At 48.3% G+C, this 19,181-nt stretch overlaps 1 protein-coding gene across 14 annotated transcripts in view; it reads right to left on the bottom strand.

The window, feature by feature from the left end:
- CACNA1C (calcium voltage-gated channel subunit alpha1 C) overlaps nucleotides 1-19,181 on the bottom strand; it is a 388,445-nt gene that overhangs the window by 120,613 nt on the left and 248,651 nt on the right. For 13 of the 14 annotated variants that reach the window (XM_070453275.1, XM_070453261.1, XM_070453272.1 and 10 more), the window contains exons 6-7: nucleotides 8,408-8,566; nucleotides 999-1,195 (exon numbers count right to left, since the gene is read on the bottom strand). In XM_070453275.1, the coding sequence (XP_070309376.1) occupies nucleotides 999-1,195; nucleotides 8,408-8,566 (356 nt within the window). The remainder of the gene's footprint in view (nucleotides 1-998; nucleotides 1,196-8,407; nucleotides 8,567-19,181) is intronic. The other variant, XM_070453264.1, reaches the window with a different exon arrangement.

Raw genomic sequence — 19,181 nt, 5'->3', positions numbered from 1 at the left:
TTCCAAAACTCCTCCTCCTGGTCCGGGGCGGGGGTGGACACCTCTCCTGGCTCTGGTTCTTCCCAGCCTGGCAGCCTGGCATCCCTTCCTCCCCAAACAGCCTCTTAGACTGTTTTCAGGGAAGCCAAATCCACTTGATTATTTGCAAAACTCTGGGCGCGATGATATTCTCAAGCCCGACAACAAGCATTTTCCGCCCAAACGCTGGAGTGCAGTGCTGGGCTCTGGCACGTCAGTTCTCACATGGAAGTAAGAGATCCTACAAAGAATGACATTTTCTGGGGTTTTTATAAATAATGGACTTGACTGCCAGGATGAAGACAGATCAAATATGGTGTGTTTGCCTGTGGGGCAGGCTGCATGAAAACCTGCCCCTCGACAGCTCGGATGCTGGCAAAGTCATGTTGGCTACTGGCTGATAAAAGGGCATCTTTAAGGTAAAAGGAGATTTACTGCTGATTGGTTGGCACTTGAGAAGTGACACTTCTGAATACACATCACACCACCAGCAGAGCATTCTGTCAGCAGTGAAGAGGCTGGTTATGCGTTTGTCTGATGGACTATCTGATATAAGGAGGGAAGATCAAACACAAGAGGTAAAACACAATAGAATGCCGCGATGCTGCACAATTCAATAAAAATGCTTTCCTCTCTGAAGACCAAGCCTGAGTCTTCTCTTTAGCCCTAGAAATTGAACGTGTGCCCTCCCACTCCCTTGGGGACATGGGCAGGACATGTAAGGGGCGGGAGAAGCCCTACAAGAGGACCCTTGTGTCGGGTCGGCTGTAGCCCCACTGGGCTGTGTGCCAGCGCTTGCCACTGTGGAGGACAAATGAGAGGTGACACTTTTCTTGGGCTGGTGAGCAGAGAGAGGCTCATGGGCTTTGTTTCTCAGGCAGGACCTGGAAGAAATGAAGGTCCTCACTCCTCCTGGTGTGCGTGTGACCGCGTGGCCCTGGAAGGCGGAGGCTGTCCGCCCCGCCTGCCCCAGCACGTACCCAGTAGAGGACATCGGTCCAGCCCTCCATGGTGATGCACTGGAACACGGTCAGCATGGCGAAGGCGAAGTTGTCGAAGTTGGTGATGCCGTGTTTGGGTCCATCCCAGCCTGGCTTGCACACCGTGCCGTTTTGGCACTGCCGCCCGTGGCCCGTCTCCAGGGCACAGGGCGAGGGGTCGTCTTCTGCTGGGACATCTCAAGTGGCCAGGGGAAGAGATAAGGAGGTGGGAGTGGGGGAGAGGGATGGGCAGAGAAAGAAGAGAGAAGTTAGAAAAACAGGGGGTGGGATGGCAAAGGACCCAGCGGTGACAGTGCAGAGCACAGTCACACCAACGCCCCAAACACAAGCGGACACACACAGCGCTAGCTGCTCATTCAGGCTGCTGTCAATTCAGAAGGTCAGTGCTTTCAGCTGAGTGTTGTAAAACTGTATTTAACCTGGATTGACTTCACAGACAGAGGAGAGGCTGCCAGTCAAACGGCCCAGAAAAATATGACTATGAGGCGACCACTCTGAGTAAAAACATCCTGGAACGCAGAGGGGGAGGCCATGACTTCTGTTTTTGGTGCTCAAGTATCTGCAGACATTTCTGCGGGAATGCTGGAGTTTAGGGCGAGGGCATTGTGGGTTTTTTAAAAAATATTGGGTAGGCCAGAAAGTTCCCTCAGGTTTTTCCGTAGGATATTATGGAACATTTTGGCCAACCCAACAATTTTTATTAGAGTATAGTTGCTTTGCACTGCTGTGTTAATTTCTGCCATACAGCAAAGAAAATCAGCCATATGTATACATATATCCCCTTTGGTGGATTCCTTCCCATATACATCACCACAGAGCACCGAGTTCTCATTAGTTATCTACTATATACATAGTATTAATAGTGTACATGTCAATCATTCCCAATCTCCCAATTCAACCCACCTGCCCAGTATGTTTTTTAAAAAATTTACTTATTTTTAACTGAAGGATAATTGATTTATAACATTGCATTGTTTTCTGCCATGTATCAACATGAATCAGCCATAGGCATGCATATGTCCCCTCCCTCTTGAAACTGCCTCCCACCTCCCACCCCATCCCACCACTGTACGTTGTCATCGAGCCCCAGTTTGAGCTCCCTGTGTCACACAGAAAATTCCCACAGGCCATCTATTTTACACATGCTAGTGTCTATGTTTACCGGCTACTCTCTCCATTTGTCCTGCCCTCTCCTTCCTCCCCTGTATCCACAAGTCTGTCTCTATGTCGGCATTTCCACCACTGCCCTGCAAATAGGTTCATCAGTACCATCTTTCTAGATCCCACATAGATATGTGTTAATATATGATATTTGTCTTCCTCTTTCTGACTTACTTCACTCCCTATAATAGGCTCTAGGTTCATCCACCTCATTAGAACTGACTCAAATGCATTCTTTTTTATGGTTGAGTAATATTCCATTGTATATATGTACCACAGTGTCTTTATCGATTCATCTAGGTTTCTTCCATGATCTAGCTATTGTAAATAGTGTGGCAATGAACTTTGGGGTACATGTGTTTTTTTCAATTACAGTTTTCTCAGGATCCCTCAGTATTGTTGATGGGAAGGTTCTTTCATGTAATTGGCCAGAGATCCTGCTCAGTGGCACTTCGTGACTCCCTGCAGGTCCATGCAGCATGTAACATGATGCTTCACCAGGGATGCAGGTCACTCTACAGCGGAGGATGCCTTCTTGATGAAGGACAGAGAACAAATTCTGATGGCGCAAAGTACCCGTTACAGAGCATTATCCCAGCCCCAGGGAACAACGCCACTGCAGTATTTTGCATGGTCGTGTCATGTGGAACCTTGCCTCCTGCCCTTTTCTCCAGCATCTTCGAGAGAGAAAAACCGTCTGGACTTCTACTCAGGACAGGGCGGCCATGGGGGATGGGAACAATGCTCCCCCGTATGGAGCCCTCTTGGCTTTTCCAGGAAACAGCTTAACATCTCCCATGGCCGCAGGCTGTGCTCAGGCTAATTCCACGCTCCAGGAAGACATGCTGGGAAATCAGTGAGTTAGGCTATTTTTCATGCAGAGGTGGATTGAACTAGACTTGGCTGAGCTGAGAATTTCCATTTTGGTAAAATAATGAGAGTCTTGGTCCCAGTTGCAAGAGGTAATGGCATGGAATTTGCAGAACTCTGAGAAATTAAGAGCATTGTCTTAGGCTTGTAGAAAGAAACAGGGATAACAGAACGGACCTTCGTTCTAGCAAACAACTCAAATGGCAGCGAGGATGTGCCCCCAAAGAGAAAGTTTGCTTGTCGTCCTTCATTCGGAGACTCCAGGCCACCAGAGTCCTCTCTGGTTTCTGGCAGATCCAAGTAATTGGGGGCGAGGACTTCGATGTCGAGGCTATTGGCTGCTGGGCTGCTTCTCAGTCTGTGGCTTCAGATTACAGCTTCTCACTCCCCGGAGGATGACAGCAGAGGAATACTAATCCTAAGGGTGACCCTTTGGGGCGTGAATTGAGCTGTGTGGTTGGAGACACACGCCGGCCCGTGTTGTCTTGGCTTTTTGCCTTTCTCTCTCTTTTCAAACAGCTTCATCAAAACATAATTTACATGCCGGACAAGTCATCAGTGAGCATGGACAGCTCAGTTATTTTTAGTAAATTTATAGAGCCGTCCAGCCGTTAACACAACCCATTTGGAAACGCTTCCACCGCCCCAAATTTCCAAGCCCTGTCTGCAGTCAGCCCCCAGCAGTCACACCTGCCGTCTGTCTATGGATCTACCTGCCTTGCAATTTCATGTGGATGGAATCACACTAGGTGGCTTTGGGGTCCATATTTTTTCACAAGGCACAATGTTTCATGGTCTGTTCCTTTCCACGGATGTACAGGTCACTGTGGGTTTATCCGCTCGCCTGGTGATGGACAGCTGGCTGGCCGGCTTCCACAGGCTGGGGCCGCTGTGAGCAGAGCAGCTTCCTGGCTTGTTCCAGGCCTGGTGCTCTAGGTCAGGTGTGTGTGCAACGACCCAGGGGATCCCTGGTCCCTGAATCATATGGGGGACAACAGTGTCTGCATTATTTCCTACCCTGGGGTCTGGCCCCCAGGAGACCCCCTTCATGGAAAGGAACTTTGGTCTGTTTTTGGTGACTTCTGAACTTTTGAAATCTTTGCAAATTTGGATGTGAGGTTAAGTAATGGGAGGCTGTAAGACGGTGGAACCTGAAAAGTGAGCCTCAGATCTAAGGAATACATAAGAAAGTGGATGACAAGCACCTAGAAATTGAGAGTAAGTGGACTGGAAACCCAGGAACCAAACAGATCATAAATTTTATTGGGTTCACTGGTCTAGTGATGGCTTTCTGGGATGATGTGTTCAGTCATTGTGACAAAAGTGCTGGGAAGATGAAAGATAAGACAAAAGAGAAGGTGAACAACATAGACGGAAACTTGGGTTTCTTTTTCTTGGGTCTTGCTCTCTAGTGCAGTAAAGATGCTGCTAATCTTTGCACTGTGACCCCTGATCTGATAGCTTTCCTTGCATCCCAATTCCTCAGAACTGAAATGAGGAAAAGGTGAAGGCTGCTAGAGTGGGTTCTGAGTGTCCTCAAGGGAGGAGCATGGATCTTGGGGCTTTATAAATGGATGCTGGAAAGAAAACAGCATCCAGGGGACGCAATCTCATTAGTAAATGAGAGAGGACCAGATCCAGAAAGTTGGTCTGCAGGATCAAGTGCCTCTCTGCTATCCTGAATCTGTCTTGAACAACAATAAAAAAAGATTCGAGAACAATTAAGGAGCAATAACAATCTGGTAAAAATAGGTGTCTATAAAAAGCACTAAAGGGAACACTTGGAAAATGTGAACACATACAGATCAGCAGGTCCTGGCAACGTGCCCTTGAGGTTGAGGGGAAATTAGTCTAAACGTGAAGACATGTTGGGTTTTCTGCAGAGCCGTGGGTTCCCTGAGAGGAAGGTGGGAGCGTGAAGTCTGAGAAGGAGCTGAAGCCATGCGGGCTCCCCATTTCAAAGCAGAAGTGAGAGAGGAGGAGTCATTCTGGAAAGTTCCAAATTAAGTCTGTGGCAGAAGAATAGAGGTGAAGATGAGAGAGATTTTGGAAGTGTGGTTAATACCAGCAGGAGCAGGGACTCTGGGAGAACGCCAGCAAGGGGCTCCAGGGGGAAATGACCAAAGACAAAACCAGTTACTTTCTGAGGCCCCAAATCTGAGCAGTGAATAGAGAGAAAGTGATTTCACATCTGGGTTTCAGCCAACCAGCTCTCTTCCAGTCTCAGAGGTAATTATTGCGCTTGGGAGAGCGATTCAGAGTGACCTGGCTCGAGCGCCACCAAACAGATGGGACAACCAGAGACAAAAAGGATGGACATATGGTGATGTGTCTGTTGAGGAACAAGGAAGGCGCCTTGCAGATGCCTCCAGGATCGGGGAACGTGTGTCTCCAAACACTGCGTCTTCAGGGACTGGAAGGGGCAGCCCACGGGCGGAACAACAGTCCACCGGTAGCCCAGAGCTTTCTGGTGTGGATTCGACACCCAAAGTTTCCCATGTCTACACGCTCACAAAGCTGTCTCAAGTGTAAAAATCACCGGATGTAAAATCCCTTAAGAAAACCAAGACAAGGACATTCAGGCACTTTAGCATAATCTAAATTTGCAGAAAAATTCAGGAATTCAACCCAAAGTCTAAAATGAAAAAAGGACACCCATTCCAAAGGTGATGCCAACGTCTCCAAAGCAAAGGGGGACTGGGGTCAAAGGTTGCAGGCTTGGGCCCTCCACCCTCTGGCTGCGCTGAGTGTGTCCGGGTTCCCGTATGTGTTCTTCCCTGTCAGCGCTGGTCACCGTGTGGGTGGAAGGAGCCCTCACCACTGTGGGATGAGGGTCCCTGGACCAGCCCAGGATTTGGTGCAGGACGCCGAGTGAATTGGCTCTGCAGTCAGTGTCCTGGGCGCCCTCCCCATGGGGGGCTGGCTCCACGCACAGAGAGGTCCCCTTCCTGTGGGGCTGGCAGGGCTCCTCCCTCGGGAGACTGTCCCCGGAGTCTGTCCTTGGGCTCCCCAGCTGACTGTGTTTCTGTGGTGGGGGCTGATTCTTTTCCAAACCTGATGGCGGGGGAGATAAACCATCAGGTAAATAACCTGGGTGTTTTCTGGAAAGAAGCAGGCACATTTCCTGGTCTGTTTACCCTCAGGAATGGACAGCAGTGTGTTCCCAGACTGGCCATCCAAGTGGCCAGGCCAGTGCTGCCGTCCCCAGAGAGCAGAGGGGCCACTGGAGGTCTCGGCAGGCCTACGGCTGTCCCGTCCAACACAGAGGAGCCCACGGCCTGGGCTGTCACACCCAGCATTTACTGGCCATTTGAGACCACTGATGGCCTGACCACAAAGTCAGAGGCTTCCAGGCGGTGCTGGTGCAGCCCCACAGGATCCTGCTGCCCTCAGGAAACCCGCCTTGGCTGGTCCCCGACCTTTGGGGCAGAAACCTCAGGGTGGGGGAGGGAGGTGTGTGAGTGTCTCCCTCAGCTCAAGGAGCACAGTTGCGTGGGAATGGTTGCTCAATGGGAATCTCACCATGCCCCCGCCCCCTCCGTGCTCAAGTGAGCCCAATCACGGCCCATTGCTCAGCTGATGGGGTCTTCTAGACCTGACATCTCCATGACGGCCTGAGAAGTCTGGGTCAGATGGGTCATGACCATTTCAATACGATGGCATGAACTTTATATGTCCTATACTCGCTCTCAGGCTGGTCTTAGGATGAGCCCTAAGGAAGCTGCACAATCAATGTTAAATGTGTTGGTTCAGGGCAGCTACAGATGGAGCCCAACAAAAAGAAGGCTTTGAATTAAAAGGGGAGAACATTACTCGCTGTGATGTTGGGTATTTCTTTAAGCAAGGCTGAAAATCTCAGAATTTTAGCTAAAGTCAAGACCCAATTCCTTCAATTTTAAAAGTTTTTTTTTTTTAAAAAAAGAACATGACAGTTTATTTTATACAATTATGACCCAAGAAATGCTCTCTACGGTGAAAAAACAGTCTCCTCTTAGACTCACCATCAAGAAAGTTAAAACAACTGTGTGAATCTCTGACTATAGGTTCACAGTTTGAGGGTTTCGTTTTGGCTGTCGCCACGTACAAAGACCCAGTCAATCTATTAAGTCTAACCAGACCACACAGATAAGGGAGTCTGCTTTGGTTTCTGAATGTGAGTAACTCATGTCACTCCCTCCACTGAATGTTCCCGCCACACCCCAGGGCAAGGGGCTCAGGTTAAATTTATTGCCTGGGTTGAGGGGAGTGAGAAGTGATGGACATGGAGGGGACAGAGGGTCCTTCAAGGCTTCAGAGGATGCTCCCCTTTCTTTCCCAAGACGCCAAAAAACTAAGATGGAAGATCTTGTTTGAAAAAAGTCACACATATCGAACATGGGCTCACTCCTTTGCAGAGTATATTGTTTTAAATAATCTTTTGTGCTAAACTACTTTGTCTGTTTAAAAGCCTTGTCAATTTCTATTTAAACGTTTTTTTAATTTTAAAGTCCAGCTGAGATGTTAGGAGCTAAAGACAGCAGTCTGTGGAGTGTCTGTCAAGCCCAAACTTCAGTCCAAACAGGGGTGAACTCAGTGAGCAGTACGGCTGGTTAAACACACTGGCTTATGGGAGGGACGTGGAGAGCCACACCTCCCGGAGGAAAGGAGTCTTGTCACAGGCCGTCCTCCTCACCTGGACTGGGGGCCCCCGGACGGGAGGTAGAAACACTGAGGCAGAGGAGCCAGGTCACCCCAGAGGTGAGAAGGATGCAAGGTTGTGAGCCTACTGGCTGAGGGCGGGGCTTCCTCCCGAGGGTGGGGCTTCCTCCTGAGGGCGGGGCTTCCTCCCAAAGGCACAGTTGATGATGAGCCACATGAGGGGCAAGGACAGAATCACCAACTAAGCCCTGATTCTTAAAAAATTCAGCATTGGCTAAGCGCCTTGTTTAGAGAGTGCTTATCAGTGCCAGACAGGGCTTCCCTGGTGGCTCAGATGGTAAAGAATCTGCCTGCAGTGCAGGAGACATGGGTTCGATCCCTGGGTTGGGAAGATGCCTTGGAGAAGGAAATGGCTATTCACTCCAGTATTCTTGCCTGGAGAAGTCCATGGACAGAGGAGCCTGGTGGGCTTCAGTCTGTGGGTTCTCAAAGAGTAGGACATGACTGAAGTGACTAACACACACACACACACACACACACACACACAGGGCAGTGCTGGACAAAGCTTACGTTTAGCTATTTTAACAGAGACTCATTTTAGTAAACACAGAAGTTAGACCCCAGAGAGAAAATAAAATCCCTGCCTCTCTTGGCAGAGGAAACGTGGATGCCAGAAGGCAGGGCTCCCCAGCGGCCTGGAGGGATGGCGCCTCCCTTACCTGCAATGCCCTCCTGGTTGTAGCAGGTCTTGTGCATCTTGCCCATGAAGAGCTCCAGGCCGATGATGGCGTAGATGATGATGACAAAGAGCACGAGCAGGGCGATGTGCAGCAGGGGCACCATGGCCTTGATGATGGAGTTCAGGACCACCTGGAGACCTGCAACGACAAAGCTCATGCTATCAACCCCGCTGCCTGAAGCTCATGCCATTTGCTCAGCCTGGCCTCCCGTGAGGGTCTTGCCGCCCAGTTTCAGGTGAGGAAACCGAGGCTCCAGGTTGCACAGTCAGAGTGACGCCTGGTGGGGTGCGGGAGTGGATCCAGGTGGGCCTGACTGCAAACCTCCCCAGGAGCCACATCCAAATGGCAGGACAGGCAGACACTGTCCTTCTAAGGGCCTCTCAACTGGGGAGGAGGAGAGCGATCCTAGCGATAGAGGTGGAGTTGTCTTAGCGTACTTCAGCGTGGTTAGAGGGGGAGTTCTGGTTGGCATGTGTCACCTCAATGAATGGGTTCTGAAGTCCCCTGATCCTTTCAGAGAAAAAAGAGTAAGTAAAAAGCTTCTTTCACAACAGGTCTTGTCAGCACCCAGGGGTTTCAGGCCTATGCTGCTGTCTTACAGGGAGAAGGACCCCTTGCTTATAAGCTGAACTGTGAATATCATCCCTGAAAGTTTCTCGTTCAAAGAAGAGGCTGCACATGTTCATTTGTGAATGGTGGTTGCCGGTAAGCCCCCCAGACCTCCCCCAGGTCCCAGGAGGCCTTCTGTCAACAGGGGGACACCATCTCCACATCCAGGACAGAAGTGGGGGAAGGGCTGGCTCCCTGCCTCTCATCCAGGCTGGTTGTGTGGAGGGTCACACAGACGTCAGGACCCCCACCTCTGAGTCACCCCCGCGGGGCACTGTTAGTCTCAGACCCACCCACCAGCCGGGGGCCACCTCCCTCCTCTCCTGCACTGGGGGTGTCACCCCTCTGCCCCCACTGCCCTTGGCACTGGTGCCCGAAGGCTGGGCACTCCCTCCCTGTGCCCTGAGGGGGTCCCTGAGGCTTCATGATCTGGAGGAGAGGGGTTCACAAGTCTAATTGGGAGGACTCACCCCAGCCATTAAGTGAGCTGGGGAGAGGAAGCAAAACAAGAGAAAAGCCAGAATAATTTCACCTGCGAATTAATGAGAGGGCTTCGCAGCCTCCCAGTAGAACATGATGCTTTCTGATCTGAGTGATTCTGTTAATTAGCAGCCAGGTGTGCAGAGCCTTGGAGGAAGCTGACAGCCGAGCTGCACGCTGGCTTTTGGGGTGACTGCTGGGGGCATCCCCGGAGGAGGCTGTTCAGGCCACGAGGGGAATGTGGCAGAGAATAGGGGGACACAGGATGGGGAGGGTCCTCCTGCCATAAAAGGCCCCTCCCTCTCTGGACTCCTGATCCAACAGTGCTTCTTTCAGACTCAGACCTGCCATCCTTCCTCCTGCCCCAGGACCATTGTCTGCGCTGTTCCCTCGGCCAGGACACTTTCCAATAACTCCCTCAGCTTATCCTTCTGCTCTCGGCCCAAGGCCCACCTCCCCCCCCTGCCCCCCACCTGCCCCACCCCGGGAGACACCTCCTTTCTTCTAGGTCTTGTTGGAAACTACTGCTTTCCTTCGGAGCTGAGTCTCCATTTGCAGTCACATGTTCATTAAGTGGCTTTTAAACGTTTATACCCACCTCCCACTTTGGGCTGAGCTTTGTGAACATGGGGACTGTGGGCCCCTGGCCCTTTTTTTGCTGAGACTTTGCTCGATGCTGAGCACATGTGGCCTAAGACAGCCAAGCACAGGCTGCTGCTGCCATCACCAAGCTCTGGGGGCTTTGCTGTCACCAAGTCTGGAACTGGGAACTCTGCAAATGGACAGGCGAGCCCCCAGGGCCTGCAGGCCTGGCTGTGAAGGTGCCTAGAAGAAGTCACGCCTATTCTTCTGGCCACCGTCGGGGCCATAGAATTCCTGACCAATGCTATGCTCCCACCCATCCCTGTCAAGGTGGTGGGCACTCCCCTCCCCAAGCACCAAGATCAGACCTGGGCCTCCAACCATACCAAGTCCTGCCAGTTCACTTTTGCAGGACTTTAGACAAGTGTAAGTAACTGTTACTACATAAATAATCCATGTTCATCATGAAGGAAATGGGAAATGCTTATTATAGAGAAATGAGAAAACAAAAGGAAGGGGGAAGAAAAAATAACTCGTTTGTGGTCCCACCCCCAGAGGGAGGCACTCCCAGCCTTTTGGGGTGCATATTGGACACTGTGGCTGCTGGATTGGTCACTCAGCTTGCTGTCTCCACGTTGCAGCTGGGATGCTTGTTCCAAAGCACACACGCAAAGTGTCTTCTGATGCGCTGTCACCCACGTTCTCCAGCTGATGGCCCCTGACTCCGGCCCACACCGCACTCTCCAGCTGCAGCCTCCCCATGTCAGCACATGTTCTTCCCCCCGTGGACGCTGCTCCCTGCCTGATGCACAGCCCCAGCTGCCCGTCCTCTCATCTGTGCTCCTCGGCATGCAGCAGGGACTCAGTGCACAGGCTGCTTTCAGAAGTCATGCCATTCATTCAAGTATCTCCCGGAGACATCGAGGGGTGTCATTGGGAAAAGACGAGACCCATGGAGTGGGAAGCACACAGGCACAGAGGGGGCTGTCCATGACCTTCACAGGATTTAACCTGCTGTTCTGAAGAAGGAAAGTGGTGGAATTCAGCATGACCACAGGAATGGAGCCAGGGCCAACCAGGAAGTCAACACAAATAGACTGTCCAAGAAACAGACCTAAGGTGGAGCGGGATGCTCCGAGAGGCAGAGAGCCTCCCATCCCCAGAGGGATGCAAGCAGTGACTAGATGAGCTCATGGAGGAGGAGCCTTGGCGGGGATTCAGCCAGTGGATGAAGAGTGACTCTAGGGTACCGAAACTCCCAGCCCTCATCGACGTGGAACGAAGACTTGCTGGGGCAGGAAGATGACCCCAACCTGGTCAACCAGGGAAGGTCAACCCCTTTCCTGGCACAACCAGGGAAGTAGGTACTGTCAGTAACTATATCTTACAGAGGAGAAGAGTGAGTTCCAGAAAGGTTAAGCATCACAGCTGGTGGAGAGGCACAGGGCTCAGTGCTGGTGGCCTGACTCTAGGCCAGGGGCTGCACGACTGGGCCTAGTGCCTCCATGTGCCCTGGCCCATGCCCTTCAGCGTCAAAGACCCGCATCTGTGAAGCAATAGCACATGCTCATGACATCTTCTGGGAAGGCGGGGGCCTCATGCTGCTTCCAGGGGGCCCCACTGCCTCTGAGGCCAGGCTAGCAAAGGCTTCAAGCCCCTGACCTCCATCCCACCACCGGCAGCAGCCAGGATGGGGTGTACAGGTGCCACCAAGGCCCCTCTCTCAGTGCCCCTCTCTGCAGTGCCTCTGCACATAACTGGCTCTCAATACCTGAGTCTGAACAGCTTCTCCTAGGAACCAGCTCATAGCTATCTTCACAACAGGCTCCTCCCACTCCCAATCCAACCTGGAAAACTCAGCGACATCTCTGCACCCCAGTGCCTTCCTTGGATGGGCCAGTGAGCAGGGTCCCTGAGGAGGCATGGGTCCAGACAAGCCTGGAAAGCACCTCGAGGACACGAGACCACGAAGGGCCCCATGGACACGATCACATGACGTCACTACGGGCCACACCCATGGTGAGTATGTGCTCTTGGCCCTAAATCAGGACGTGAGACCTGACAGACACACGTGGACTTACGGGGACAGCAGGAATGTGGAGCAGACAGCTCCATCTGGCACACAACATACAACCTGGGAGTCCAGTCCCTCATTTGCAGTTTGTGTGGGTGGCCTCCTCGTGAGGGATGAACCGCCCACCCCCACCCCCACCCCAGGAAGCCCAGCTGCCAGCTTTCCAGGGAGACGGGACTCTAACGAGCAGCTTCACTGGATGCTGGGCTCAGGTGAGGATGGAGAAGAAGCTGAGCTGCATGCACTGCCTTTCCTCTTCTTCCACGCTGTCGTGAGGCCCAGACCACTGTCTGCATTCCTGCTGAGGACAACTTCAGACTTCCAGCTTAGGGAAGATGTAGAGGGTCTGAGTATGCAAAGCATGGTATTTTCCCTTAGAAGATTGAGAGGAACCATTGATTATGGAAACCAGCCACAGCGTCTTCCTTCAAGACCATGTTGACACTGGCCTGGAGGTGTTGGCTATAGGTGATGCTTGGCCCACGATGATGAGTGACTGAGGCCAGAGCAGGCTCTTCTGATTCATCAGGTCAGGAGCCTCTTGTCCAGCCATGCTCCAGTGAGGAGATGGTTTGTGGGAGCCCTAGGAGTGATGGCAGGTTGGGGGGTGGCTATGACTCCATGAGTCAGATCCCAGAAAAGAGGACCATGAGACCTGGGGGCCGAACTGCATATGCAGGTGTGTCTGAAGCAGACCCAGGTCACCTGGCATAAAGGGGGGGGTTGGGGTGGGTGGAGAAACCACTCAAGACCCCAACTCAGAGGTCTCTGCTGATGTTGTTTGATTTGATCATTCAGAGTGGACCTAGAGCTTCTTGGCTGGCAGCTACAAAGGCACATTTACATCCCAACTATTCAGATTCAATGGTGCCTACCAAGCTGTGGGAAAGCAACAGAAATGACCAGGAGACCTGACTGCAGCTCCAAAGGGAGTGATGCTGAGGATCACTGAACAGGGGGAGGTCTGGGCTTAGCACTGGGTGGCAGGTACAGGCTTCTCACAGATGGACCAAAGTTGGCTGGAATGGGAGAACTCTGGGGTCACCACACTCAATGCCTTTGTTTTCACTCAAAGTAATTTGTTGAGCTATGTTCCATGGGTCACCTGCTGCCCCAGGGATGGGGGCAGGTGGTCAGTATGAGGCCTAGAGGCCTCGCCCTCAAAGAGCTTATAAAGAAGCCAAACATGGATCAAATAACCACTTAATCGACATGGAATCACAAGCTATTTAAGTGTTTTCAAGGAAGAGACAGGGTGTCATGAAGGTCCCACCCACTCCCATGGCCAGAGGGCAGAGGAAATGTCGTTGGGCAGTGACACATGAGCTGGAGGTTGAGCTGAAGGCTGAGCACGAGGGGAAGAGGACCCAGCTGGGTGGGTCCAGCAGAGGGGTCTGCATGTCCCACATGGAAGATGGCCTGCCTGGGTATACAGAGACCCCAGCTCCCTCATCTGCCAGCCTCATGCTCTCCTGGGTTTTGTTTTGCTTCTTAGAAAAATTCCTGGAAGCTTTGGGAATCCAGTTACTAATTCCTTTGGAATTGTGAGGAAGCAGAAGTCACTTTCAGAGAAAATTATTTGGGCTGTGCCCAAGGAAGGCCTCCTGACGACAGACATCTGATGTCATATCTGCTTGTCCCTATGTGTGGCTGTGACTATCATCTGTGTCATCAAAAACAACATCATCATCATCATTGTTATCATCCTCATCTTCATCATCATCACCATCATGATCAATATCAGCACCATCATCACTGTCATCATCACCTTTAATATCATCATCACCATCATCACCTACAGTATCATCACCATCATCATCATGACTTTTAATATCATTAACATCACATCATCACTGTCATCATCACCTTTAGTATCATCATCATCACCTTCAATATTATCACCATCATCACCATCACCACCTTCAATATCATCATCATCACCTTCAATATCATCATCATCATCACCATCACCTTTAATATCACCATCATCACCAACATCATCACCTTCAATATTATCACCATCATCACCACCACCATCATCATCACTGTCATCATCACCTTTAATATTACTGTCATCACCATCATCATCATCACCATCACCATCAACATCAAGGTGAGATGACTGGCCTTATTTCTGATCTACAGCAACAAGTTTGTACTAGCTAGCAACTGGAGCCATGATGAATCTCACAGATCACGTTTTGTGGCTTCACTTGGCTAATGAAGCAATGGACACTTTTTAATGGTCTAATATGGTTAGTGGCTTTCAAAAGCAAATAGATTTAGAACTAGAGAGGCAATAGTTCTCTCTTGGGTTAAGGGGTAAGCCTGTCACCCAGAGGTTCAAGGGTGCCTGATGAAGGAAGGAAGAGCTCTTGCATGGATGGCTCCCTTCAGTCTCTAGCTTCATGATTTTTTTGCATGTTCTTATTAAAATGTCTTTACTCATTAGAGATTTTCATTTACTTTTAATTTAACCTTTCCATCTTAATAAGTTTCTGCATCCCACAAGTGCTTCAGTAAGCGTGAAAGGAGGGTTTTGACCTGGAAGAGGGATAGTGGGTCCTCTGCTGCCTAATAAATGACAAACTATAAGAGTAATTAAAATATCAACCTTCACGTTGAATTGTTTGTATTAGAAAAATGAGTTGGAAAGAGGAGCTCAAAGGAAAACTATTTTAAAAATTCTGATATTAGGAGAAAGTAAATATGGCTAAATGGAGGCTACAGAAATAGCTCCAGTTTCCTGAGGACCCAGCTTGTGCTGAGTGCCATGCTAAGTGCTCTACACACATCATTTCACTGAATCTCCATCTTAAGCAAGATAAATGAGCTGAGGCTTGGGTAACAGTGATGACTCTTCCAAGACGACACACCTGGAGCTGGAGTTAAAAACCAAGCCAACTTGGGGACTTCCCTGGTTGTCCAGTGGTTAAGAACGCACCTTGTAATGCAGCGGACGTGGGTTCAATCCCTGGTTGGGGAACTAAGATCCCACATGCCCCAGTGAAGAGCCCACACAACCAAAAATGAAATAAAATAGAATTAAAATAAAAGAAACAAGCCAACTGGACTGCAAACTCTCCACTACCAGCTGCTGTCTGTGCAAAATCAGCCAATGCTCCTTATGAAAGTCTGACCGCGTGCTGAGGCAGGTGGTGGCCCCACACGGGGCCTCAAAATCCTTCTCAAAAGTGAATCTTTCATGACAACACTGATCAATGGTAAGTGACTGGATCAAGATTTGCTGCCCTGTATATGCTGCCTTCCTGCAGGTGATGACTGTCTCTGCCACAGGAAACCTACAATGCAGGCTTCTCTTGGCACCTGCCAGTGACAGATGCCTGGGCCTGCACTTTTTCTTTTGTTTTAAACATTTGGGAAAAAATTGTGAGATATACAAATAGAAAAGTGTAAAACAGAAAGATGTTACTATGTACAATTTATCACAAAATGAAGCCATGTAACTGTCACTCCAATCAAGGAATGGAACATCGCCAGTTCTGTGAAGCCTCGATCATGCCCCTCCAGGTAGTAGCTCCTCCTCCATCAAGTTAACCACTGTATTATACTTCAATAACAAGTTAAAATGTACCTCACCATGTTAGTAAACAAAATCCTGAGTCTATCAGTATACGTAGGAAAAAACCACTCTGGTGGCTCAGCAGTTAAGACTCCACGCTCCCAATGCAGGTGGCATAGGTTCAAACCCTGGCTGGGGAACTAGGATCCTGCATGCTGCATGGTGAGTGACCGAAAAATAAAATTAAATTAAAAAAACAGCCCATCCAAAATTATATAAATAATTTAAAAATCACAAAATTCAGTATTTATTCCCTAACCTTTCACATTCTCTGTATTTTCCATTCTTTTGATTCTCTGTGCTTTATTCTCCAGATTTCCCTCTGAGTTCACCACAATTCAATAATTCCTTTTTCAGTCTGCCAAATCTTTCAATCAATTAACTGCATTTTCATATTTGCTACCGTATTCTTCATTTCTAAATCTTACATTCAGTTCAATTCCATATTTTCTGATTCTCTGGAAGATCACTGACCTTGTCTTTTATCTCTTTGCATACAGTAAATGTGGTTATTTTCAAGTCAATATCTGATAATTCCAATATCCTGATCCCATGTGTGTCTGTTTCCATTGTTTATAGCTTCTTCTCCTTTTCATTCACATTGTCTTGTCTCATTGTGGACCTAGTTATTTTGTAGTTTGAGCTAGATTCTATTTTTGCAAAACTGATCTTTCAGAAAATTTGCAGAACTTTGATGATGTTATCTTTCTCCAGAGATGATTCCTATTTGTTTTTGTCAGGCATATTTTCCAAGTTTTAGAAAAGAGAAGATTTAGAGTATTTTGCCCAACAATTTCTAATTGTCCCCAGCAGAACAGTTAATCCAAATGACCCTGCCTGCTACTTCAGAAAGCAAAAGTGACCTGTGCTTCCTCAGGAAGAAACTCCCTGGGGAAGTCCCCTCATTATAGGTTTCCTTACTTCCCCCACCCCAGAACCAGGTCACTGGGGAAATCTTTGAATATATGAATGTATTCTAAAGGGTTGGGAAGTCTCTGACAGTCAATTTCTCCTAGTGCTGGACCCTGGACAGGGCTTTTTGGAGTGAAGTTCCTTGAGACTGGCTGTGTGCGGAGTGACATGCTTGATAACAGGATTAAACAAGGGGGAAATCATGGTTGGGCTATGGTTGCTCCTTCTCTCAGAAAGGTGTAGAAGATGTGGGTTTCAGGAAAACTGAAGTGTCTCCAGGACTTTGGTGGCAAGTGAGATATACTCATTGTTGAGTCATCAGGTTGGATGGATCCCTAGGGAGCCCTGAGGAGCGCTCACTAACTCTTCTCCCATCAAACACCACTGCACCGGGCAACCCACAGCTTCTTCCTGGCTGTCCTTTATGTGGAGTTTAATAAAGAACCAGGCCTGTTTATTGCTGACAGCTTATGGTTGTCATGAATTAACAGCACGAATTAACCTTTCTATGCATGTTCTTAGGATTCTAGACTGACTTATTTCCCATTTGGCTCAAATCACTAATGAATCAATAGAGATCTTGGCATGGATCAGATTTTCTATAGGGGGAAAATCTCCAAACATATGCTTAGTGGTTTAGTTTTAGAGATTTCAGATTTACTGGAAACCAAATGCTAGGCTATTTTCTCTCCTCTACTAATAGCTGTGTGACCTTGACAGTCATGTTAATTTCTTGGGTCTAGGTTTCAACATTGTTAACATGAGGATATTGGATGAGAAAGCTCTTTGGCTCTAAATTTTGATGGGCTGTTATTTTCCAAATATCTTAAGAAAGATTCTAATACCTTTTCCTTCCTTCAACCACTACTGTTGCTTATACACAGTAAGTCTTCAATAAATGTGTGAAAAATAAATTAATATATACCTTGTAAATATAATATAGTATTATATTATGTCAGAAATAATATATATATATAGCTTATATAACATATATGATTTACATCTGATAACATTCTAGCTATTCATTTTATGATTTAATAGTCAAGTGCACTTCCATTTCCAAAAGGAGGAACTGGTACCAGACGAGCCCTTTCACCATAATCATTAAAAAACTGGACAAAAATATAAGAGGCAACTGTTTCCCACAAGTGGACATGAAGTATCTCAGGCTTGTGATCTCTGAGAGAATGGAAACTCGGAGGTGAAAACAGTAATCACTCTGGTTCTCTGATTGGGAATAGTTTCCCAACTGCAGTGGAAAGAGCAGACAGACTACCGCAGTCCCACTGGTCTGAGAATCTGGGCAGCTCTGGTGGGACAGAAGAAAGGAGACAGTAAGGCAGACAGGGGCCCCAGGAGTTTGTGTAGGGGTCCTCTGCGTGTCCATGCTCCTGCCAGAGTGGAAAAATCAAGTTAACATCTCATTAAGACCCTGAGCAATCAACTGAATCATCAGAAAGGGTACATCTTAGGAGCCAGGACCTTACCCTGGAGTAAGATGCCCTCTAGACACATCTTGACAAGATCACATTCAACTGTGACAAGACCTGAAGGGGAAATGAGTTGGGAGGTGAGGGGCCTGGGCTTTTGCCTGATATTGACCAACAAGTGCAGAACTACAAGTTCATGGTAGGGCTACCAGTAACTGAACTGTTTGCTGAAGGGTCAACACTCTTAGGAAGGTGGATGAATCCAGGTCTTTAAAACATATGACTCATGATTCTAGTATTCAGAACAAAACCACCAGATACAAATAGAAATGGGAAAATGTGACACATAACCCAGAAAAAAACAGTCAGAGGGGATTGAAAATGAGATTGCTCAGATGTTGGATTTAGCAGACAAACATTTTAGAACAAACTGAAGACTGTTTAAAGAGTTAAAGGACAACATATTAAGAGGATGAAAGGAGTATATGGTTCTAAAGAGAGAACAGAGAAGGAATTTCACAGATAAATGGAAACTATAAAAAGGAACCAAATGGAGATTCTATGACTCATTAAATAGGCTTAATGAAGATGGAAGTAGAAGAGGGAAAAGTAATGAACTGGAAGAAAAATTGATAGAAAAATTTCAACCCGTGGACACAGAAAAAGACTGAAGAAAACCAAAGAAAGCCTCAGAGACCAATGGGATAATAGAAAATGGCCAAACATAAGTATAATTGGAGTTACAGACACAGACGAGTGAGATTGGAGTGAGGGAAAATATTTGAGGAAATAATGGTCAAAAACTTCCCAAACTTGTTGACATCCAATTTACGGATGAATCTGAGCTGCTCAGACAACTCTAAGCGGAGCAAATATACAGTGAAGCCTTTCACAGTCCAGTGCTGAAAACAAAAGGTAGAGAGAAAATCTAGAAACAGTCAAGAAAGAAGAAACATATATACAGGGAACCACGGTGAGAATATCAGTGACTCAGAGAAAACTGAGACCAAGAGAAAGTGGAACAACATCTCTAACATGAAAGAAAAAGCTGTCAACCAAGAATTATATATCCAGTGGAAATAT

The sequence above is a fragment of the Odocoileus virginianus genome, chromosome 23 (assembly GCF_023699985.2).
Source record: "Odocoileus virginianus isolate 20LAN1187 ecotype Illinois chromosome 23, Ovbor_1.2, whole genome shotgun sequence".
Lineage (NCBI taxonomy): Eukaryota > Metazoa > Chordata > Mammalia > Artiodactyla > Cervidae > Odocoileus > Odocoileus virginianus.
This window is presented reverse-complemented; position numbering and strand designations above follow the sequence as displayed.